Source organism: Schistocerca cancellata, chromosome 1 (genome assembly GCF_023864275.1).
Source record: "Schistocerca cancellata isolate TAMUIC-IGC-003103 chromosome 1, iqSchCanc2.1, whole genome shotgun sequence".
In the NCBI taxonomy this organism is placed as follows: domain Eukaryota; kingdom Metazoa; phylum Arthropoda; class Insecta; order Orthoptera; family Acrididae; genus Schistocerca; species Schistocerca cancellata.
In genome coordinates, this window is record NC_064626.1 from 824,170,280 (window position 1) to 824,196,946 (window position 26,667).

Here is a 26,667-nt window from a genome sequence, read left to right on the forward strand (position 1 = left end):
TGTAAGGGTACATCACCGCAGCTAACAAGTTTTAGACAGCGTCAACAGAATTACCGACCACTTTATCAATTGGCAATCTAATGAACAACATCCTGTGGTTATGACATCCACTCGGAAGTTATGAAATCCTACTGAAATTCTAATTCGCAACTCGTAACTCACTGCAACACTTCTCTTAAAGAGAATTTCACAAGAACTGAAAAAAGTTACCTTTTTCGTACGGCAGTCAAGGTCCTGTGAAGAATGCTAGGCATCCGGTGGAAATTTAACAGAGCTTCGAGCCACTCGTCATACAGATGTGCAACATCTGGGTTCGATACAACTCACGCCGCTGTTATCTGATGCTCGGAACCTCGATCGTGACTTGCGATCACGAGCCATTGTCTTATTGTGGCCTCGTCCTTAAAAGAGCGAACACGGAGCTGCATCGTGAACTACCAACAGTCGTAAAAAATGCTGTTCAGGAGCTTAGGTGTCCGCGTGAATCAACAACGCGGGACGGTGAAAACTACTGACCATGCTGCGCTTCCGTTGTGTCGTGGAGACCATCGCAGGTAATTCTGACATGCGTTCAGTATTTTGAGGAGATCCTGTTTAAAAGGATTTTTCGATGTGAAGACGTCTATTATGGAACGAAAATTCACGGTTACATCACCAACTGTGGCGGACAATTGTGGATCAACAAAAAAGATGTGGAAATTTCAAATAGAAAAATGCTTCTCCATTTTTGTCCATGGCCTTAACGAAGTTTTTCATTACGCCCAATTTTATATGAAAAGCAGGGAGAGTTAAGTTCTTTACATCACCAACTGTGGCGGACAATTGTGGACCAACAAAAAAGATGTGGAAATTTCAAATAGAGAAATGCTTCTCCATTTTTGTCCATGGCCTTAACGAAGTTTTTCATTACGCCCAATTTTATATGAAGAGCAGGGAGAGCTAAGTTCTTGAATTCGACAAGTGGTTCGTGCAGAACATTGTTAGATCCTGGTTCAGGTGACTGACGCTTAGGTCAATCTTTCTTTTTACAATCAAGTCTTTTGGCGCGGCTATCCCAGAGCCACAGGAAGCAACAGAATTTTATGTAGACGTGTTATAGCCCAAGTAATATGCCTATGACTTTCAGTTCCCCGTAAACATGCCATTTAAACTGTCGTAGTTCAATCGCAAAAACAACTGCTTCATCTTATCAAATGTTTCTTTCAAGTAAGGTGCATACCCATCGGAATCGATGGTGACACGTTGCCGTTATGCAGTACCACACACTTGACTTGCTTTGGAGGAGGCGATGCGCAGTCTCAACTGGTCACTTTTACAATCAATGTCCATAGCTGCTACTAGTCCCTGTACATCACTACAAAATACCAAGTTCTTTCCGCTTTAGAAAAAATGGAAGGAATGGCATATGTCGGTTATTGAACACAGTCACTTTTATCGTTTTATCAAGAAAATTTCTTTGTTGTAGCCTTGATGCCAACAGTCCAGCTTTACCTTTCGGCAATTCCGGATATCCCACTAGGTAAATAAGTTCACATTATGTTATTTTGTGTATCTCTGTAAATTGATAGTTACACATAAAATCTTGATCTTTCGAAGAACTTGGTTTTGAAGGCGATGGTGCAGCACTAGTTTCACTTCCGCCCTCGCCACTGTCACTATCAAGTGGAACAGAAACATGCAGTCCATCACTGTGAGACACTGGTCGCATGGTCGATTGTATGTTAGGAAGACTTTTTTTCTTGGAAATGCCAAGTGTTAATGGAGCTGTCTCACGAAAGTAACAATCATGCACATGGTTTGATGGTTCTCGCCAGACATCGGTGTAGCAAAGCCCGTGGAAAATCTTTTAGATTCAGTCACGAATGAAGACTTGAGACACAAGACACGCAGCATACAGGGGGAACCCAGGGCTTGTCGTGGTTTTCGATTTTATGAACAAAGTACAGTCGGTACGCCTTCCTAATATATGGCGTTATTGGCCTCCTTTGCAGTTTCAATGTAGCCTGTACGCAAACATAGCAAAACTTGTCAGCACTGTTTACGTATTTGCGAGGCATACTGAATCCCAGGAATTACAATAACGCCCTAACTACACTTCAGAAACACGTTTTCTTTCAGAAAACGAACAGAACACAGTTTGTAATAGACTGAAACTACGCTTCAATGAGGCATGCTCCGCTCTTCCCTCCCTCTTCCCCTTGCCCTTGTTGATACGAACCCGGACCTAAAATAGCGACAAAATACACACAGCTATTGTTGCCTTAAGCTTCATCATTCTGTCTACCATCGGCGGGATTCCGAAGCCTATGCAGGAAAGGACTGATAATGAAAGCTAATAAAATACAATTACAATTAAATGCACTCCCCAGTAACTCGGAAAATATAGGTAATTCGAGTGTTTCATTGTCGTTTTCGGTATCAGCGTGGTCAATATAGTTAACGAACATGTGTTTCATACCAGCTACATCTTCACTCTTGGTTATTGTAATTACAGGTGCATATTTCTGGCATCAGTCAATTGTAGAATTATGGAACTCAGACACTAGGACCTCTTTTTTTTTTCGGAAAGAATTTCATAGTTCCACACTGTTGTTTAGTGAATAAAATACGGGCTTAACCAGTACCGGCTCAGGTTTGCGATTGGATTTAGGACTTTCTACCAGATGAAACACAACACGTAGTTCTTAAAGGAACAAAGTCAACATACGTAAAGGTCAAAAAATGGTTCATATGGCTCTGAACACTATGGGACTTAACTTCTGAGGTCATCAGTCCCCTAGAACTTAGAACTACTTAAACCTAACTAACCTAAGGACATCACACACATCCATTCACGAGGCAGGATTCGAACCTGAGACCGTAGCGGTCGCGCGGTTCCAGATGTGGCGCCTAGAACCGCTCGTCTACCCTGGCCGGCATACGTAAAGGTAAGTTCGGAAATATCCCAGAGAAGTGTTATAGCGCAGATAGTATTTACACATTATATTATCGGTCTAATGGACAACGTCGGAGGCTCCGACAGGCTATTCGCGGACAATGCTGTTGTCTACCAGGAAGTTTGCAGTGTCAGACGACTGGAGCGAAATGCAGCGAGATCTGCAGAGGATCGGTGGCTGACTGTCAAGTACTGGCGAATGAGCTGGAGGTAAGTAGACGTAGCTTATTGCGCTTAAATAGGGGAAGGGATCCACTACTGTTCGATTACACTATTGGACAAGTCAATGGAAACAATATCTACTGTAAAATATCTAGCAGTTATCTGGAGCGATCCGAAGTTGAATGACGACGTAGGAAAAACAGATGCCAGGCTGAGATTCTTTGGAAGAATCTTAAGGAAATGTAATGCATCCAAGAAGTCAGTGGCTTGTAAAACACTTGTATGGCCAATTCTTGATTCTGGGACCCTTACCATATACACCGACGTGACAAAACTCACGGGTTAGCTATATACACATATACAGATGGCAGTGGTATCGCATACACAAGGTTTTAAAGGGCAGTGCATTGGCGGAGCTGTCATTTGTACTTAGATGATTAGTGTGAATTCGTTTTCGGCGTGATTGTCGCCGCACCACGGGAACTAACAGACCTCCAATGCGGAATGCCAGTTGGAGCTGGACGCACGGGACATTCCACTTCGGAAATCGTTATGGAATTCGGTATTTCGAAATCCACAGCGCCAAGACTGCATGGAGAATACCAACGTGCCACTCTTATTACCTCCCTTTCCTGTTCCTGTCGCGTATGGTTCGCGGGAAGAACGACTGCCGGAAAGGCTCCGTGCGCGCTCGAATCTCTCTAATTTTACATTCGTGGTCTCCTCCAGGGGTATAAGTAGGGGAAAGCAATATATTCGATATCTCATCCAGAAACGCACCCTCTCGAAACCTGGACAGCAAGCTACACCACGAAGCAGAGCGCCTCTCTTGCAGAGTCTGCCACTTGAATTTGCTAAACATCTTCGTAACGCTATCATGCTTACCAAATAACCCTGTGACGAAACGCGCCACTGTTCTTTGGATCTTCTCTATCTCCTCTGTCAACCCGACCTGGTACTGATCCCACATTGATGAGCAATACTCAAGTATAGGTCGAACGAGTGTTTTGTAAGCCACCTCCTTTGGTGATGGACTACATTTTCTAAGGACTCTTCCAATGAATCTCAACCTGGCACCCGCCTTACCAACAATTAATTTTATATGTTCATTCCACTTCAAATTGTTCCGTACGCATACTCCCAGTGTTTGTTCTGCTATCATATAATCATACAATAAAGGATCCTTCTTTCTGTGTATTCGCAATACATTATATTTGTCTATGTTAAGGGTCAGTTGCCACTCCCTGCACCAAGTGCCTATCCGCTGCAGATCTTCCTGCATTTCGCCGCAATTTTCTAATGTTCCAACTTCTCTGTATACTACAGCATCATCCGCGAAAAGCCGCATGGAACTTCCGACACTATCTACTAGGTTGAAAAGCAGGACCATAACACTCCCCTGTGGCACGCCAGAGGTTACTTTAACGTCTGTAGACGTCTCTGCATTGAGAACAACATGCTGTGTTCTGTTTGCTAAAAGCTCTTCAGTCCAGCCACACAGCTGGTCTGATATTCCGTAGGCTCTTACTTATCCCGTCATGTGGCGATAATCACGTAGGAAACCTTTTCACATGAATTACCTAAATACAAATGGCAGCTCTGTCAACGCATTTCCCTTCTATACATTGCGTGCGCGACTTTTGTCACCTCAGTGTAACGCGTGTATCACCGTTGACCGTGTTCAGCACAGCTTCCAGTTGTTGTCATTTTCTCGTGTGGCAGTGCAGATGCAGACGAAGACGGTACAGTGTGCGGCTGGCCGCCAGCGCCCGCGTGGTATCCAGGATGGCGCGCCTGCCGTGACGCGGCCAGGCGCCGCGACCTTGGCGGCTGTTGGCTAAGTGGCGGCGCTGGCGGCTGTGGAGCCGTCGGGTCCTGCTGGCGTGGGCGGCCGCAGCCAGCCGGCGGCCGCGGCAGACCAGAAGGCGACCAGACCTGGCCCGCGATGCTGGTGAACCTCCGAGTGCTGCTGGCGATCGGCGCGCTGGCCGGCGTGCAGCCGCAGCCGCAACAGCCGTCGTCGCCCTTCTTCCGCACCAGCCTCTTCCCGGAGCAGCTCCAGCAGCAGCAGCTGCAGCTACGCCAGCGGCAGCTACAGGTAGGCTACCTCCACTGCTCCCTGCTGTGCTCAGTGTCAGCTGTCAGCTGTCAGAGCGACTCGCGTTACCTGCCCCACGACTGACTTCAAAACCGTGTTCTCAAGTCACGAGTGACATGTTAAGTGACTCTTCTATGCTCACATTCTCTCGCTCCTCCTGTTTCTCTTTTGTTCCCTCTGTTCCAGTTATCTTTATTTTAATCCTACTATCAGTCCACATACTCAGACAAGCTGCGAGACTGTCGCGAATAAAACAGTGACCCGTATATACAGTAAGTTTCCTATAATTTACGTCTATGATCAGTAGTGCTACTGACAACATGACTCGTGCATATGATGTTATTTATATATATTTGACGATGTTGGTGCTGGTTTTGCATTTAACATTTGACGAAGCCACTATGGCTGCAGTGTAATGTACTGCAGTACATCAGGATTTTGTTTTTACAAAACTGATATGATGATGGTCATTATAGGCCGAAACCGGTAATCTGTTAACAAAAAGTTAGTGACCATAGACGTAAATTATAGGAAACTTATAGTCCACGTACTATCTCGCACTGCTTTCCTCTGCAGAGCTGTCTTCTATTTTTCTCACTTGTTCCAGTCCCTTTCCAATCTGCCCGACAGTTTTCACCCGTTGCTTCCTGTTAAGCACGCTAAGTTCCACATCATTTTTGTCAAGCTGTTGTCGTCCATTCATTCTGTAATCAATTTTTACTGAGATATAACTTGATAACGTCCGAGGAGGCGAAACTAGCTAGCTGCTAAATGAAAAAAAAAGTTTTATTTCAAAATAAAAGTGCAACTTACACGGAAAACGACTTTCTTTAAGAATTATATAGCTTGGTTACCTGACGTGATCAGTCAGTGCAGGAGGCGATGCATAATTTTGTATTGTACTCTTCTTTTGCAAACTAATTTATTTACTAATATCGCTAAATAAACACAATTACTGGATTACTAGTTTTGGTAATTTGTGCTGCCATCCCTAGATACACAAAATAGGGCAGTGGTAGCTACATTATACAATGCTTACACCACTCTGTTACTTGAGGACTATAAAATATGCATAAAAGAGTCGAGGCACATACATACTATTTGTCTTCGTGTGACTAAGTCGTCTAAGGATTGTATGATGTAGCTACCACTTGCCGGTTTAATGGATCGGAGGTTGCCTAGTCACATTGCGCAAACTGGTAATCCAGTAATTGTGTTTACATAGCGATCTTGGCAAATAAATTGGTTTTCAAAACTCTTGAAAGTATTCGTTCCATTTTTCAAACAGACAACCGATCCTCTTACCCAACGCGATCATCTCCGTTGCGTATAACGCAGTATTTGTGAATGTCGGCACACAATGCCGCAATTTGATGTTCGTCGATACGTTCTTCTTTCTGTATGTAGGCTGCTCTTCCATTACACGGTTCTGGCACTACAATTGTGCTTGCTGGCTGAGCATGCCGCGCCACAATCACTTAGTAACGGCTACGGCACACACTACCACTGTGTTGTTAGGTCGCCAATGTTGACAGCGGTCGGACGCAAAACATTCGTGAGATAAAGTCGATCAACTTCTACCGGCTTCAGCCAATTCACAACTATGGAACTTCCGGTCAGGAGTGATCAGCGGAACAATGCTCCTATCGGAGCACAAAAAAATGCGAATGTGTTCCTGTTTATTCAAAATACTGACTGAAAAGTGGGGTATCAGCTGACTCATTCTATCTTCCTCAGCACCTTCAAGAAATCTTTCAAAAAATTTTGGCATGCGAACATATTCGCGATTTTTTTAACGTGCAACTCACCTCAAACTCCCACATGCTGTTACAACTTTAACTCACTCACACCTATAACTCCATCATACCGATCCCCTCCCAATTGCCCTGCCTCACTCACTCATTCAGCCCAACTCATTGTCGTTATCGCTTTGTGTCCCCCTGTTATTGCCTCCTGTGTCACAACCACAGTCCTCTTCGTTCTGTCCTACTACTACAATCTCCTGTCACCGTCACTACCTCCCTCTTGCTCTCTCTTTCTGCTAATATCTCATTTCTTCTTTCTCACTGCTGCTGTCTCTTATGACTGTCATTATCTCTCTCTTCGTCCATGTCATTGTCATACACTCTGGTTCTCATTATCACTGGCTCTCACTCACTTTTATTTTATCTTTTTCTTTATTTCTCCCCTTCCTCGGCACTGTCTCCTTAATTCTTTTCCTAGCACTATTCTGTCGCAGTCAACTATGTTGCACTCCACTGTAAAATTTTTTAATGTGCTGAGGAAGGTAGAATGAGGCAGCTCGTACTCCACCTTTCACTCAGAGCCTTTTAAATGAACATGAACACATTCGCATTTTCCCACTGGATCCATTCTTTTTCCTGCTGCAGCAGGGCAATAACTCGTATGAAAAGAAATTTACTGGTCAGTAAAATTTAGATACTTTACTTATGCGAAACTGCAATAACGCAAAATTTATGTTACACCTCAGACCACATTTTACGTGCAAAAAAATTTTGGATGTGCTTCAGTGCGACAACATGGGGTTCCCAGACGATAACGGGAACACTTTACAGCATATTTCTGCATGCTGCGTCACGATAGAAACTACGTTTTCGCCTCACATCGGATTTTACGTGTACGAGTAGGGTAACTTTCAACCTCTGTATCTCGGTAGCGGGTATAGATATGAAAAAAATTTTCAAGATCATTCGACAGCGGGATCTTAGGAATACATCGTAAAAATTACTGCCACCTGCTCTACGTAGCCGTCTTGGAATCCACGGCTGCGTTTTGGTCAGCTGGAGACGGCGAAAATATAGCAAAAAAGCCATTTTTGTGGGTTTTTCGGAGGAACCGCCCATAAACTAATGGTGCCTCCATAAAAAAAAAAGATTTGCTCCATTTGCCTAAGCAGAACGAAGTATGTAATTTTCATATTTTGACGCTGTACTGTAGGGTTGTGACACTGGCTACCTTTCTGCTGAGTATACAAATGGTCCCTGGCCCCAGGGATATCCAAAACACATGACCCTACCTTCTTATCATCAATAGAACCCGAGGTATGAGAACTGGAAACTCCCGTTTTCATGCGCGGCGTTTCAGAACGTACTGGTAAGCATGTTGTCGCATGCATGCCGATGAACAACCTATTATGACACTACTCAAGAGGGAGTAAATATTCTGAACGTGAGGCAAAACTGTATGTCTCTCTGAAGCAAGTACATTATTTGTCTATTTGGCCGCACATATGAAGCAAAGTGTTAGAATTTAGAGTACTTGGATGACGTAATGATAAAATTCATGTGATTGTCGCTTCTGGGCTGACATATCCGATAATAGCGCCATTGTCTCTCGATGAAAAAAGAAAAAAAAACAAAATTACTAGAAACGGGGATTTGATTTACGTAGTTTACAGTCACCACGTTGCACTTTCGGCTGCTTAGTAAAGCAGGTAAACCGCTTATCCGGGTATAGATGTTAATACATATTTGCCAGTAGCTGTCTCTTGCAATACAGACGAGAGTTAACATGTGACGTGACGTGGGAACCACTCCGACGAGCTACAGCTTGACATTCTGGAAATAAGAGAGGTATCTTTCCTGTGTAATGTGTTTACATTGTAGGACGTTTTCTACTGCCGGATCGGCGCACTGACTTTTAAGTCCAAATTTGGGACTGCTTACAACTTTAGATACTGAGAATGCCCGAAAGCTTCTTCGCTGTATGTGGAACGACGTATTAACACTTTCCTACAAGTTGGATTATGTCTCAGTGTTGATTGACATTACGCAAGGTAAACACCTGGCTCGTAACCAAATATCATCTCAAACACTTGCCATTGTTGTGCTAAATGTAGTAGGCCACGGAAATGAGACAGGTGGAGAGAGAAGGGCCCTCATGTGTGTAACAGTCTGTGCATAAAACGGAACAAACGTAGACATCTGGCAGAAACGCTGAAACGTCCCCTTTGAACAATTTTACATGTGAAACGTCCACTTAGAACAATTATACAAGCCTGTGCTTAACCTGACACACAATATTATTTAGCGCAACGCAATCTGACTTTCAATAACCCCTACAAAACAATGGCCCTGACCAACTTTAACCTATACCTTTTACAAATCACTTACCTCACAAAAATCTTCGCTACTCAAGCTACTGCAAAACAGCGAGCGCCACTACTGCCAGCTAAATAAAAGATTCAAACTACTGAAGGCACTAACTACTGATAGGGATAGTTAGCAAATGAAAGATATTAATAGAGAACAAACACTGTATTTACCTTAATAGTCATCAATAGTCATAATATATACAGCAGCTCATGACATCAATTTTTACAAATTTCAAACTCCGCCATCTCTGTCCTCACATCCGCCACTGCTGGCGGCTCCCCTCCAACTGCCCAACGCAATCTGCTGTTCACATCCAGCTATAGCAGTTCATGACAACAATGGCAGGCAACAATGCAAACTAGCCACATACTGCACACAGCACAGCCAGTGATTTTCATACAGAGAGCGCTACGTAACGTTGCCAATAAGAAAACATAAACATCAAACTTACATAAAGAAAACATAAACAGCCTACTTACATAGCCCCCATGCTCCCCACAAAAAATTTTACAAATGTTTTTGGCCAGTGGCCAATAATGATTTGATAAAATTTTTCATAATTACACTAACAAAGATATCCAATGCACACACTTATTGATACAATGTTGGTCAAAAGCTAAAATTTTCTCACAGTCCATAAAGACAGTCCTGATCATTCATCATAATAGTAATTACAGTTTTTTTTACAAAGTCTCATTAGTAAAAGAAATTGCACACAGAAGTAGTGGATTTCCATGCAGTCTTGAAGAAGTAGTGTTGTCCTTCCAACAGAAAGACAGTGCTGACTCTTGACATGCTGACAGGTAATGGGCCACAACAGAGCAAACCCACAGCAGAGTCATTTGACGTTTTGAAGAAGATTGGTAGATAGGTCATCAAAGAGTAGACCCACTGTAGTCCTGGTAGAGATTGTGGTATTTGTGGGCCACCAGAGGTGTAGACCCACTGTAGTCCTTGTAGAGATGGCCAGCAGCCATCTGTTGCGACTGTGCAGGTGCACAATCACCATTGAAGAGTCTTGCGGATAATAGAGCAAGTCCATAACCACCACTTGTGCACTCACAAAGTTTTTGGAATTGTCCTTAGAACCAGCAATGCTGTTATCCAGTCCCTTGCTGAATTAGTAACACACGTGCAAACACTATCAGTCCCTACTTCTCACATATTGTCCATATACTATGACCAACAGAAATGTGTGCAGTGAAATGAATGCTTTCAAGTTACTTAATTTGATTAACTGGCGTCAATTACAATTATATAACATAAGAATACAATTACAAAGATACAAAATACAACATTAAAAACATAATAATACAGATAATATTTGTAGTGCAGGCTTTACAAAACAATAGAAATAAACATATACATCAGTGTTACAGGAATGATGACATGAGTACATACATAAAAGATCAGAATCACTTTTAAAAATTCAACTTCACACATGAGCATTAAAACAACACAGAATAAATAATGTCTAAGCATCTTTACAAAGAAAATAACAGAGTATTAGAAAAATTCTACAACATAGCTCTCATCAGCTAAACACATAAAGACAGGAAAAACACAAATACACACGGGTACCCAAACACATAGTGGGATAACACAAATGGAAAGGACAACACACAATTACATATTGGGAAAAAGCAACAAAGAGGAAAGGACAGGGTTTCTTTTACTGCAGTATTTTGCTTGGAGATCTCCCTTCATTCCATAGATCGTTCGTCTTATTTCAACCTTTGCTTCCACCAAAAAATTCTATCTAAGCATGCTTTCTGTATTTATATGTTCACACATTGCTTACCTCATCATTTATTTCCAAGAAAATCCTACCTATACCTCGTTCTTGTATTCTATTCATATTTCTTTCAAAATAATTATTTCTGATTGTACAATACTCATTGGGGCTCAAATCTTTCTTCACAATGCATTCTTTACCTATTCTCCATAGTCAGTTTCTTATATAGTCTACCCCCTCTTAAGCTAACTTAAATCTACTGAGCTCAGATGCTAAACTAAGGGACGAGGCAATGCAGCAAAAAAAATAATTAACACAAACATCAATGACAAAAAATAGAAATGGCAAAGCAAGCAGCATAAATTAGCAAAGCACGTGCAATATTACAACTAATATAAGGCAATGCAGGAAACAAGAAAAACTAGCTTAGAAGAGTAACACAAAGTCCAATTCAGTAACACTATGCCTGGCAAACAGCAGCAACTTATACCGAAACATGACATAGCTCAAGCAGAAAAAATATTACAGTAAAAACAACAATGCAGACAAGGGAAATGCATATTCACATCTTAATGTCTATGTAATTAAAGTGGTGCACCACAACAACTGATTGTAAAAAAATATTACCATGTACTTGAAAAGAAAATTATGTTTTACTGTTACGAGTTCCTTCGTATTGTTCTTTCCTTTCCAAGTGCTCCTTTTTAAAGAATGTGGATCATAAAATAATTATTTAATAGATCTGTTGACAGAAAGAGTTCACATTAGCAAATGCATCTCATTTTATAAAAGCAATGCTGCAACACAGCTGGAAACCAGATATCAAATGAAATAAGCAATTACGCAAACCAAAGCATAAAAATGTCATTCAGTAGTCATGTGACATTTCATTTCATAAGTTAATGGCTCTCAACTCTCGTAGAAAGACACTTGTCATAATCAGGTGAGCAGATGTACGAATATTTCCCATCAATTCATAAGCATTTCAATAATTAGCACAAAGTGCGAGTAATCATATGTTTTTAAGTAACGAGGGTGTCGCATTAGCGATGAAAGGCACACCTTAATGGCTTGTTCTCCAGGTGTTTGACACAGCTGTGTGCCCACAACGCATTACAAAAATCATATGTTTTCAAGTAACGAGCGTGTCGCATTAGCGATGCCCTCTACAAAGGAATGTCATAAACAGGGGTATAGGCCTCTCTTTGTCCTTCTCTTCCACCTGTGCCTCTGGCACACCCTAATGGCTTTCTTTTCTACCTGAGCGTCTGAAAAGGCTTGTTCTCCAGGTGTCTGACACACCTGGGTGCCCACGTCGCATTATGTGCAGGTGGTCACTTAACTTTCTTACGGAAACATTTACGACAGCAGTTTTCGCTACAGTGACAGTCTCATATACAAAATTTCACAGGTCAAGAATTAACGTTGCAAATCTGTAGAAACAAAATGCTATTGATATGACAGTGTCCAAAATATTTTCGCTTGCATTGTGATACATTCACGCATTTACACACACATTTCATAACTCTTAAAGTACGATTCTTGGTTTCCAACATCCTATTTCACAAGTCAAGAGTCCCTAACTTCTATTCATTACACCTTACCTTATTCGTCGACACTTTTTCCATTTTTCATCATGGCAGATACATAGCATAATCAAATAACTCATATGGCATCAGCTTATGGATCATAAACTTACCGCAACAGCATAATACACATCGTCGTCGTAAAAATAACATCATAAAACCTCAGTCAAATCTCAAAATCGTCGTAGCTTCCTCCAATAATTTCAAAACCTAACAAAATTCTCTGCTCATGTCAAAGGTGTCATCTGCCTCAAACGTACTTTAAAATCATTCTCCCTTACCAAATACATCATTCAAAGCTCTCATAGTATCACAATGGTACCAAAAAAATATGAACAGTGCACAAAGTACAGACAAAGTACAATTTCTTAAGTGTGAAGTAATCCAACTCTGTAATTGCGTAAACATGTGTCACTGACGTAGTAAAAGGATGTTTGTTTCTCTGTTAAATGATCAGATAGCTGTGTAATTTATGTGTTAGAGAAATATGGTACCGATGTGTTAAATTGTATAAGCAAATACCATATTAGCTAGGGCTCCTTGTGCTTGCCAAACACATGGTACACAAAGTAGGCGTGTACCCCCCTGAGGTTTATTGTAATTATACCCTCAGGTGTTACAGATTACAGCAATGGAATGAAATGTATCATGGAAAACTTTCTTTGTAATTCAAAAATCTTTAAAAATAAATGTTTTAAGTACAAAATTAATCACTCAAATACGTGTCCTGTAGCGCTAAATGTGCGTCTTGCTGTAAGATAATCTCTGGGAAGTGTCGTAGTTATTGTCCTCCGAAAGCTAAGTTCTGCAGAAGTCAATGTACTTACCTCATGATAAACAAAGTGAAATGCTTTGCGTATAGATAACTTAGTTATTACGCTTATTGCCGTGATGAGGAAAGTACTGTGCTGTAACGTATTGTTGTCCTACGGAAAAGGCTGTCTCCTTGTAGCAATAGCACAAAAGTCACCACTAAAACATGTCTCACTTTATAGAAGAATTCAGAAAAAACTGTGCAGATATCAAACAGATACACCGCAAAAGCAACATTGTAAATTGTCACTCATTAGTAACGTCGTGATATAATCGTGTAGCTGTCACACAAACCAACCACTGTGTCATCTGGCATTTCACAGAAAGCACCTCAAATCCAGAATCCACTCGTAAGCAAACCAAAATGTTGCATGAAAATCTCATTAGCAGTGCTGGTATATGTTCTAAGTATGTAAGCCGTATATTCGTTACGTAATCGTGCAACTAACAAGGAGGAATGTATAAATAACAACACTGTGTCGTCTGTTCGCAATAACAATGCATTCGCAGTTACTTGTCTAAGTTACCTATGTTCTTGACTGGATGGTTAGTTAGCTTTAAAACATAGTTGCATGTTAACAGTTTCTCAGTGTGACAAATTGTACAAGTAGCGTGAAGTGAAAATTGCAAAGACTAAGTTAAAAAGCAGATTATCTGTCAATAAATGGTTTTACATGAGAAATGTGGTGTAAACCTTTACTCTTCCTAGTACGCAGAGTTTCAACTTCAACGCAATTATCATGTGGTATACGTCGGATTCTGTAAGGTCCATTGTAAACTAGAAAGAATTTGTGACTCAAGTGTTTCTTCTTATGTGACAATGAATGAGCTTTAATGAGAACTTTCTGACCAATATATAATTTCTTTGCATTTGCTTTACCGTGTAGTTTTCTCCTTTTGTCTGCTGCAGATTTTATATTTTTAAGAGCCAAATCAATTATGTCTTTGTGTCGAAGTTTACGTGTATTCGGGAAAGGTACAAGCTCTCTGATTCTGTTCGGTGGTTCTTCATTCTTTAGAACAAGAGTAGGTGGTAAAGCAGTGGAATCATGAGGCATTTCATTCAGCACATTTTGAAATAAGTGTAAATATCTGTCCCAATGCTGATGCTTTCTGTGACAATAAAGTCTGCAAAGCTTATTGATTTCTTTCATAATCCGTTCAGACGGGTTACAATGTGGTGAATACAATGAAATAAAAACAGGTTTGATTTTATGATTCCGAAGCATGCGTAACCAAACAGCAGATCTGAATTGCGGTCCGTTATCTGAAATGACTTTACTAACGTGTCCAACTTCACGTAAGAAATTTTTAACAAAGGCGTTGGATACAGACCGTCCAGTGGCTTTACGTAACGGAGTGAAAGAAACAAATTTTGAAGTAAGTTCAACAGCGACTAGAACGTACGAAAATCCATTCGATGTTCTGACAAGGGGTCCCAAAAGATCAACAGCAGCAAATTCTTTTAATTTAGAAGGAATAATTGGAAACAACGGAGCACGATGTGAGATAGTAGACGGTTTCGCCTTTTGACAAAGTTTACAAATAGACAAGACTCTTCGAATTCGCTTTTCCATATTGTTAAAATAACAAGTCGTTCGAAGAATATGATAACATTTTCGTGGGCCAAAATGTGCATAGCTGAAATGAATGTACCAAATGAGCTTATTAACAAAATCGTCTGGAATGCAAAGTACCCATAGCTTGTCATCAACAGTGCAGCGTTTGAAGAGTATGTTGTTTCTAACCAGATAATAATGCCGAATCTGAGTGTGTGTCTTTTCATGCCATTTACTTTTGATATCTTTCCAAATCGGATCTTTATCTTGTTCATGAGCAATGTCTTTTAAAGATGTGGTGATGAAGTTTTCAAAGGCGACTTTCTGAATGTAAAGAATACTGAAATTTTTCTCGAGGTTGCCTTCTGTGTTACTTTTCTCAAGCCCAGCCGGTGCGCGTGACAGCGCGTCCGCAACAATGTTCTCCTTGCCGGGAATGTAGACTATTGTGAAGCGGAATTCTTGCAGAAACAATGCCCAACGTTTTAACCTATCATGATTTAATTTTGAAGACATAAGAAACTGTAATGCACGATGATCACTGTATACTTTTACGTGCTTACCAGAAAGAAAGAAACGAAATTTGTTAAATGCCCAAACGATAGCTAAAGCTTCTAATTCAGTAACGGAATAATTTTTTTTCAGATTTTGTTAGCACTCGGCTAGCAAAAGCAATGGTTTTCTGAACAGTAATGTCATCTTCTATGGCTTCTTGAAATAAATGGGCACCAAGACCAACTTTGGAAGAATCAGTGCTAAGGCAGAAATCTTGTGACAGATCTGGATGAGCTAGTATTGGCGCGTGAAGTAACGCTTCTTTCAAAGAATTGAATTCCAACTGTGCTTGTTCGTCCCAGTTCCAAATAGTATTTTTTCCAGTGAGAGAACAAAGTTTTGGTGTAACAAGAATTTGCATATTCAGAAAACGACGGTAAAAATTTACGAGACCTAGAAAACTGCGGACTTGTCTTTTTGTGGATGGAACTGGAATGGCTCTGATTGCTTCTAACTTTTCAGGATCCGGCTGAATGCCTTCAGAAGAAATAATATGTCCCAAAAACTTCACCTTTGTCCTACCGAATTCAGACTTTTCCAAGTTAACTGTAATTCCAGATTCTGCAAAAATACGTAACAAACTGTTGAGTATGCGGTTATGTTGTTCCCATGAAGCTTCTGCTATTAGAATATCGTCCACATATAAGGTGATGTGACGTTTTAAGAACTCAGGTAATATGGAATTTAACCCACGAATGAATGCTGCTGAAGAAATGTTCAAACCAAAAGGAAGTTTCCGAAACTGATAACAAACGCCGAAACAAAGGAAAGCTGTGTATTTTCTGCATTCTGGATGAAGTTCGATCTGATAAAAGCTGGATCTGAGATCAATGGAAGACAACACTTTTACACCATTAAAATTTTGAAGAAGTTCTTCCATCGTCTGCGGCCTGTCTGTTTCAGGAATAATGATAGTATTGATTTGTCTCGAATCTAAGACAAGTCTGATCGATCCATTTTTCTTCTCAACAACATGTAACGGATTGTTGTATGAGCTTACTGCAGGCTCAATAATGCCCTCGTCAAGCATAGATTGTATTTCTGTTCTAACACGGTCCCTATAATGTGCTGGAATTACGTATGGTCTAACACAAAATTTAGTATGCTCACGAACACGAAATTGGTATTGAAACCCCTTGATTGTTCCTGTTTTGTGAGTAAAAACTGTGGAATGTGCTTGTAAAATCTCAAAAAGGTCCTGCCTATCAGTGTCATTACAATTCTCAATTGTCTGAATTTTATTCTGAATTAACTCATTAATTTCAAATATGCCGTCGATGCCATCCCTGTCAGTACTTGCAGAGTGATTGTTAGTGTCTAGTTCCGTAGAAAATTCCGAACTGTTATCTAACAGAAGGTAAAGCCGATTAATTTCCACATCATGGTTTGAGAGCCAGTCTTCAAATTTCAAAGCTATTGACATACCTTCTTTCTCTAAACTTATTTCAGCATCGTGAAAGCTTAAGATTGCTTTATATTCATTCAAAAAGTTTACTCCCAGTATAATTTCCGTCGACAATAATGGAACAATAAGGAAGTTCATAGAGAAGCTGTGGCTTTGACAAAAGAATTCTAAATTGGTTTGTTGGCGTACATCTACACTTTTTCCAAAGATTGCACCTTGTAATTTAATCTTACGTAACGGAAGTGTGGGGCAGTCGTTCGATTTGTTGCATTTGCTAAAAGCTGTTTCACTAATTACTGAAATGGGACTGCCAGAGTCAAGTACTGCCGTAAATTTTACGTCATTTACAGTAATGTGGATCACAGGATATGCAATGTTGTTACGTGTTACGTCGTGTTCCTGGAGTAAGATGTCCCTAATGTCTTCCATTTTTACGTAATTACTAGCTACGGCAGCTGCGTCATCAGTTTCATAAGTACGTCTTGTGGCTGCCAGTGGTGTGAGTCATCGCCTATTGTCTCTTTGTTGGCGCGCGTCGTTATTGGGATTTGGAGGCCTAACTTCCACAAATTCGCCTTGCCCAGAGGGCCCAGCTCTGTTTAAAACTCGCCAGTTCTGATGCAATTCAGGTCTGTCGTTACGATCATATCGTCTGTCGTCATGTCGGTAGGTTCGATAGTTTCTTTCTTGTCGGTCATGTGGTGGAGAATTTCTGCCTGAGTCGTAACTGCGTGCTGGACCGTTGCGTCTAAAGTTATTCTGTCTCCCTTGATAATAGTTATATTGGTTCCCATATTGTCTGTTTCTCTGATTGTCTCTGTGATAGTCATTACCGCGGAAAGGTGATCTTTCCCTGTAACTATTACTCTGCCAACGGTTGTCATACGGGTGGTGTCTATTTTGGTCACGATTTGTGTGGTGAGAATAGCCTCGGCGCGTCCAGTTATCGTTTCTGTCGTCACGGAATTGTGACGGATGTGACCTGTAGTGATTGTTTTCCTGTTTTCGCATCCCGCGACTTTCTGTGTCAATTTCTAATTCTTGCAACAGTCCCTGAAAAGCTTCAATGTCGTCTTTGCAACGTCCTGCCAAAATAATATGTCTCAAATGTTCGGGCAGTTTGATTAAGCAAATGCGGATGAGTTCTGAGGGGCTGTATGGGTTTGACAGGTACTGATTCTTGTGCAACATGTCTTCAAAATATTTGACAAGACTGGAAAATTCAGATTGTTCAAAGTGTTTCATCATCATGATGCTATGTTTTACGCGATCTTGTGTAGCTTGTGACCAATATGCTGAGAGGAACGCATGGTAAAATTCTCCTTCACTGTGACAATCGTGAATGACCGATCGCATTCTTACAGCTGGTTCATTTTCTAAGTAGCCACACATAAATTCTAATCTGTGTTCTAATGACCAGTTGGGAGGAAAACAATGAGAGAATTGATGGAGCCACGCTTGTGGATGAATGTCGTTGGCAGAATTCTTGAATGTTTTGAATTTAGGTGTAGTAATGAACAGCTTATAGTCAAAATCATCATGTCGGCGAGTCACATATCGGTCATTGTTACGTCGTGTCGGCGGTTCCATCTCAAAATTCGGTGCACCTTGCCAATTCCTTTCATAATTACCGAAATGCTCTGTGTTATTATATTGTGGCTTTTCCGTATTTCTATGTCCCTCTTCCCGTGTTGGAGCGCGAGTATCCTCTGAAATATGTAATTCTTGTATTACCTGTGTCAACTGATCTTGTACTTCCCGGATTTCTCTTTTGTACTGTGTATTGATTTGATTTTGATTTTGTTTGAATTTTCTAATTTGTTCATACTCTTCTGTGTCAGTGAAGGCTATGGGTCTTGTGTCATTCAGATCATCATCTACCTTTGTAGATAAGTTAGTGACCTGATCCGAAAGTTCGGCTACTTTCTCTGATAATGAACTAATTTCCCCCATGTGTCTTTCTACTGTGTCCTTTAAGTTTTCCTGAGTTTTTGCAAGTTGCGTAACCGAATCGGTAGATGCAACTGAGTCCATTTTAGCTTGCAAGGTCTCATGATTTTCATGAACAATAGTTTGCAGCTCTTTTATGGCTGCTTCGTGATTCTGTAATGCATTTTCATGCCGCGAAAAAATAGGCTGAAAATGCTCACAAATTTGTGTTTTTACGTCATTACAGACTTTTTGGCATTTCGATTCAATGTTATGTAACTCAGTAGTTAGATCTTCACGTGTTTGTTCAAGTGTGGTGTCTAACTTTTGAAGATTTTGTTCCACTGTGTCTAACTTTTTAAGATTTTGTTCCACTGTGTCTAACTTTTTAAGATTTTGTTCCATCTGTCTCTGATTTTGTTCCATTTGTTGCATTAGTTGTAATAACAATGCATTAGTGTCTGGAATCTGTTCCTCTACTCTTTTCGGCAGTGCATTTGCGCCGGCAACATTCACATTTTGACAAGCTGAAAATGTGTCTTGACTTATTTGAGAAAACGGTGAGGACGCAAAACCTGAATCTACAGTATTTGCCATATTGTGTTCTGTCATTTCGGATTCCTGAGGCGAGCTGTTGCCGACCGACCGATCGATAATGCTTCCCTGTTCACTACCTGTTTCACTGCCTACGCCATTGTTTGACGCCCGCTCCATTTCCCTATGCACAGTTACCAAATTACTACTTTGAATATTAGTTAATTCATTACATGGTGGCGCTAACACATTGCTTTCGTCTTCACTGTCGTTTCTTAGTTTACTTCGGAGCCGAGTGTTACGTTTTTCACACGCCATTATTGTGACAATATTTCACACGATAACACAGAAAAACACAATTTGAAGAGCAAAAATAGGAGAACACATTAACATAGCACTGAAAATAATATCTAGTTAATTGCAGCTGCGAAATACTTGGTGCAAATCTACATGCATGCCACAACTGTTTTACAGTACAACAATGAAAGGCTGCAACTACAAAGGAGATTCCCTCTACAATTACGCACTATCAATAAACAAAATCTACACTAATTACACAAACTACAAGAAAAAAATCAGAAGATTCCAGTGAGGTATCCTAGGCTAAGGGTCGACATATGAAACGTCCCCTTTGAACAATTTTACATGTGAAACGTCCACTTAGAACAATTATACAAGCCTGTGCTTAACCTGACACACAATATTATTTAGCGCAACGCAATCTGACTTTCAATAACCCCTACAAAACAATGGCCCTGACCAACTTTAACCTATACCTTTTACAAATCACTTACCTCACAAAAATCTTCGCTACTCAAGCTACTGCAAAACAGCGAGCGCCACTACTGCCAGCTAAATAAAAGATTCAAACTACTGAAGGCACTAACTACTGATAGGGATAGTTAGCAAATGAAAGATATTAATAGAGAACAAACACTGTATTTACCTTAATAGTCATCAATAGTCATAATATATACAGCAGCTCATGACATCAATTTTTACAAATTTCAAACTCCGCCATCTCTGTCCTCACATCCGCCACTGCTGGCGGCTCCCCTCCAACTGCCCAACGCAATCTGCTGTTCACATCCAGCTATAGCAGTTCATGACAACAATGGCAGGCAACAATGCAAACTAGCCACATACTGCACACAGCACAGCCAGTGATTTTCATACAGAGAGCGCTACGTAACGTTGCCAATAAGAAAACATAAACATCAAACTTACATAAAGAAAACATAAACAGCCTACTTACAACGCAAACTACCCATGAGCCACATGCACCAACGCAAAAATATCGATGTATTTTAACGTTAGTGCACAGTAACCACGATAATTATACAGCGTGGCACGGCTGAAAATGTTTTGGCACAAGAAAGCTAAATATTATGACCCAAACAACTACTGATACACAGCTTTTTACACCATAGAAAAGCGTGTTGAAAGTACGATCAGTATGGCACGATTAATGTCACTGTTAACCTGTAACACAAAAGAGAGTGAGTGAGAGAGAGAGAGAGAGAGATGGAGAGAGAGAGAGACAGAAATGAAACGATATGTTAAAAAAAAAGTTAGGAACTCCTGAAACTTAAGTACATATTGGCAAGGATACACGACTACTAGAAATTTTCAGCTAATGCTCCACCTCTTCGGATGCACAGATCTGCGCAACGCGGTTAGCATTCTCATGCAGTTTTTGGGTTGTGTATGATAGTGAGTTGAAAAGTCTGCGAAAACAATCAAGGTAATAATCAATCGTACCTCGTGTGAATTAGGTGTGTGACTCAATGTCTCAAAGGAAAAGGCCATAATACTGATAAAAATTATAGCGAACTGACTGAAAAGAAAGTAAGGCGTTAGTTTCCTACGTTTAGAAAACGTTGCACCGATGACGGGAGAGAACCTAAACCCGTCGTAAAAGTATGCGGTTTTAAGTAGACGAATGAAAAGGTAAGAGAAACTCGTAGATTTACAATTACTGTACTTGCTATGGAATTTACAGAGTCTGGGGCAACAATGCGTGGAACTGATGCCGCCAAAATTAACCGTACGAAAATGTTGTAAGAGACATATCACATAGCAGAACCTGATAAAACATAATGAACGATATCTGAACCTGCGTTCTGGCCCGATAAGGGAAAGAAGGAAAAAGCCTCCCTTACATACTGCTGAAACATGTGGCTCTTACGACAGTGCAAAGTCGAAATAGAAGTCCATGAAGTGTCGTCATTAAAATTCACATACGTCCTCGATAAAAACGGCACCCGTCTCTTGCAACCATAAGAAAGTGCTTTTGGTGAATTTCATGGAGCCGGAAAAATCTGTGTTGCAGTGGAGTGCTTACACACATTTTCGAAATGGCGATTTGCTGTTCGCAATCCACAAAATGGAAAGCTGAGATCCTCAATCGTCTTTATCGAGAGCTATGAGTGCTGAAACACTGTCCAGGAGGTCCAAACCATCGGATAACAACTTCAGGAACACCCCTCTACCCCTTCTCTACCTCTTCGATGATTTCAGCCTTGTTCTTGTGACCATGACCTCATACTACACCTCAAGATATAGCACGAGGTTCAATATTTTGGAGATAGTAACGTGCTGAGTAATTCACTTCTGTATTGTATGAAATTCTCAGTAACCTAATTAGGTCTTTCTTTTGTGTATACAGAGTCGAAAGCTACTTTTGCTTCACTCCGTGCATTCAAAATTCTGCAAATATTCGAATATAGATCGCCCTTTTATTAAGATGTAATATATCCTCCATCAAATCTTACTTCTGGATACTAGATTAGGATTAGGGAGTCATAAACAGCGGGAACAGTTGACAAACTCTATCTAATCCTTTCGTTCGTTGCGTGACATATAGGGCTTCGGAGAGGAAATGGCAAGATGGCCGTTTCCTCGTCGCTGTCTCCCGTAGCACGATAAGGACCACGTATGTTGTTAAAAAAGGGGAAATTGCACTTAATTTTTCCGAAGGTGGCTCGGGAGGCAGAAGGCAAGTCGATTCAGCTTCCATTACTGAAGGTAAACTCCCTACTTCGGTAATACTGAACATCTGCATGATCTAACTCAAATATCGTTACAAATTTTGCTTTCCTTTAACAACATGTTACAATTTCTATACGTTTTATCTACTACATCACTATTGGAGGATCTCTTCACCTTTGCTTTGACTCTGTAATACCGTACATTCAACTGCGTAGTTCCGTCTGCAGTAGGAGCGTTTTATGGAAAGTAGGCTCGAGCGATACGTTCTTAGAAAGAGGCAACCCTGAAGTTGAAAGCGCACACTTCGTTAATCATTACTTTTACGTGACGTAAGTGGCATGTTTTAGAGCTAAAAGAGTGACAATTAGTTTTTAGTATTTTGTACTGTAACCAGTGCTTCCGTAAGTAGACCTATAGAGTTGAGAAGGAGATAGGGAGAAATATAAATGTAATGTTGAGGTATAGAGCATTTGATGCGTCGTCTGTTGGCGGAAAGTGCAAACGCAAATCATTCTCAGATGCAGGCACGAGAGAAAGGACTTGTGGAGCGACTGAATCCTGCAAAGCAGGCACTGATAAGAACCTGGATGTTTCACATGAAGCTGCGCCGCGTGCAATTTAGTTATTTATTTATTTTTATTGACCATGTGCCACGACTTACACCTAAAAAGATCCACACCCTCCCTCAAAATAGTCGCCTTTGGTAGCTATGGACGTCTGCCAACGTCCGTAAAGGAAGGTCAAGTACATCTACTCTTCCGGCAGTCATGATCTCTTCGACTGAATGAAATCTACGGCCATGTAGGAGTACTTTCATACGGGGAAAAAGACAAAAATTGCTTGGTGGGAGATCACATACGTACGGAGAGTGTGCCAAAACGGTGACCTGTTGTGTTGGAAGTTCCTCTTGGACGAGGACATAGCGATGATCAGGAGTGTTGTCGCATAGCAGCAGCCAATTCTTCCCTCTCCAAAGCTCAAGACACTTAACGACGACCCGAATCGCGTAAACAGCTGAGCATCTCCTTGTACCGGGTTTTGCTTAGTGTTCCAGTTCCACTTGAATCAAAAAACAGTTTTAGCATCACCTTCCTTTTGACTTGTCTTGCCGCAGTTTTTCTGTCGTGGTGATACTGGCGTTTTCCAGGTGGCGGGTCGTCGATTCAGTTGCAGATGGCATGGGAAACACCATCTCTTGTCTCTAGTTGTGATCAGGTTGCGAAACATTGCATCATCGTCTCACTACCGATCAGGTCCCCACGAATAGTCATGCGATCATCAGCCGCATACTGTGCGTCGCATACTGTGCTGGGTAACACGCAACATGTTCAAGTCATCAGTCAAAATTCTGTAGCACGTACCACGGCTGAGGGCTACAGCGGTTGGCACGCACACACATTGCAACCTCTTCAATTCTGCTTGCAATTCGAACCTTCTGCGGCCCACCAGTGCCAATATCATCCCTCAAAACGTCTCTCCATTGCGAAAAACGTCGGTCCCACCTAAATACAACTCTGCGACTCAGTGTGTCGTTACCGTAAATTTGTTGCAGCATTTTAATCGTTTTGCTACCGGTTTTGCCTAATTTCTGGTAGAACTTGTCTGTTATTCTAAATGCGATATATTCGAGCTCCGACGCCAACTGTCAAATCACCGTCACAAATAAGGCCGTAATTCTACACTCCTGGAAATGGAAAAAAGAACACATTGACACCGGTGTGTCAGACCCACCACACTTGCTCCGGACACTGCGAGAGGGCTGTACAAGCAATGATCACACGCACGGCACAGCGGACACACCAGGAACCGCGGTGTTGGCCGTCGAATGGCGCTAGCTGCGCAGCATTTGTGCACCGCCGCCGTCAGTGTCAGCCAGTTTGCCGTGGCATACGGAGCTCCATCGCAGTCTTTAACACTGGTAGCATGCCGCGACAGCGTGGACGTGAACCGTACGTGCAGTTGACGGACTTTGAGCGAGGGCGTATTGTGGGCATGCGGGAGGCCGGGTGGACGTACCGCCGAATTGCTCAACACGTGGGGCATGAGGTCCCCACAGTACATCGATGTTGTCGCCAGTGGTCGGCGGAAGGTGCACGTGCCCGTCGACCTGGGACCGGACCGCAGCGACGCACGGATGCACGCCAAGACCGTAGGATCCTACGCAGTGCCGTAGGGGACCGCACCGCCACTTCCCAGCAAATTAGGGACACTGTTTCTCCTGGGGTATCGGCGAGGACCATTCGCAACCGTCTCCATGAAGCTGGGCTACGGTCCCGCACACCGTTAGGCCGTCTTCCGCTCACGCCCCAACATCGTGCAGCCCGCATCCAGTGGTGTCGCGACAGGCGTGAATGGAGGGACGAATGGAGACGTGTCGTCTTCAGCGATGAGAGTCGCTTCTGCCTTGGTGCCAATGATGGTCGTATGCGTGTTTGGCGCCGTGCAGGTGAGCGCCACAATCAGGACTGCATACGACCGAGGCACACAGGGCCAACACCCGGCATCATGGTGTGGGGAGCGATCTCCTACACTGGCCGTACACCACTGGTGATCGTCGAGGGGACACTGAATAGTGCACGGTACATCCAAACCGTCATCGAACCCATCGTTCTACCATTCCTAGACCGGCAAGGGAACTTGCTGTTCCAACAGGACAATGCACGTCCGCATGTATCCCGTGCCACCCAACGTGCTCTAGAAGGTGTAAGTCAACTACCCTGGCCAGCAAGATCTCCGGATCTGTCCCCCATTGAGCATGTTTGGGACTGGATGAAGCGTCGTCTCACGCGGTCTGCACGTCCAGCACGAACGCTGGTCCAACTGAGGCGCCAGGTGGAAATGGCATGGCAAGCCGTTCCACAGGACTACATCCAGCATCTCTACGATCGTCTCCATGGGAGAATAGCAGCCTGCATTGCTGCGAAAGGTGGATATACACTGTACTAGTGCCGACATTGTGCATGCTCTGTTGCCTGTGTCTACGTGCCTGTGGTTCTGTCAGTGTGATCATGTGATGTATCTGACCCCAGGAATGTGTCAATAAAGTTTCCCCTTCCTGGGACAATGAATTCACGGTGTTCTTATTTCAATTTCCAGGAGTGTACTTACGCTGCATGCACTCAGCTGTTTCCTGCTGGTACAAGCGACACGTAATGTATTGCACCATGGTGCCACCTATGTACTCTAGTGCACCACACTGCTGCTATACGCCCAGTATCACGACGTAATGGCTGTACTACGTATATCGCTCCAATGACATGCGCCCATTTGGAAATGCGATAACCACCGTTTGCTTGCCATATTACTGTACTATGTACAGGGGTTGCACAAAACCATAGATACACAGTGCTAAATGCATACTTGAACGTAAATGCAGATGCTACCGAAGCCTCCAGGCTGCGTTGTTGTATTTAACCACTGACTGTTCCCGTGCAATGTACTCAACACATTGTAAATGTCAGTCATGGTCAGAACAGTGTTCTGTGTAGTTGCGAGTGCATTACGTCGGAGTTAAGTGAATTCGAACGTGGGAGAATTTTTGGTGCTCGTGTTGTGAGTGCTTCCGTAGCCAAGGCAACCGACGTGTTTGGTCTTTGGAGAGGTGAAGATTCAAACTGCATGCAGAGAAAGCAGAAAAACATCACAACACAGACGAAAGTGTGTGTCATAGTCATGAAACCTGGACTGTGGAGCAATGGAAGAAAGTCATTTGGTCAGATGAACCTTGTTTCACACAGTTTCCAAATTGTGGCCGAGATTACGTCAGTGAAACACGCCGTAGGTTCGGTGATGATTCGGGCAGCCGTATCATGATATTTCGTGGGCCCCATGGTTACTCAACAAGGTCGCATTACTGCCAAGGATTATGAGGCAATTTTGGCTGATTAGATCCATCCCACGGTACAATATTTGTTCTCCAACGGTGAAGCTGTGTGCCAAGACGGCTGGGCCCACGTTCACATTTCTCGCGTCGTCCAGGACCGGTTTCGTGAGCACCAGGACGTAGAGTCGCATTTCCCCCGGCCGCCACAGTCACCAGGTCTCAACATTATTGAGCCTGTCTGGTCTACTTTGGAGAGAAGGGTGCGTGATAGGTATCCACCTCCTCCATCGTTGGCCGAATTTCCTACTATTTTGCAGGAAGAATGGTATAAGTGATTTGTCGAGACAACATGTAATTACACCTTTTACACAACGACACAAACTCAGCACAATAGGCTGTAGGGTGGTAGGATTGGGCCAAAGTAACG

At 42.1% G+C, this 26,667-nt stretch overlaps 1 protein-coding gene across 1 annotated transcript in view; it reads left to right on the forward strand.

Annotated features, from left to right (window-relative positions):
* The first annotated feature begins 5,004 nt into the window (after window positions 1-5,004).
* LOC126188476 (peroxidase-like) overlaps window positions 5,005-26,667 on the forward strand; it is a 181,742-nt gene continuing 160,079 nt past the window's right edge. Inside the window, exon 1 of the mRNA XM_049930083.1 lies at window positions 5,005-5,195. Within this exon, the coding sequence (XP_049786040.1) occupies window positions 5,043-5,195 (153 nt within the window). The 5' untranslated portion in view covers window positions 5,005-5,042. The remainder of the gene's footprint in view (window positions 5,196-26,667) is intronic.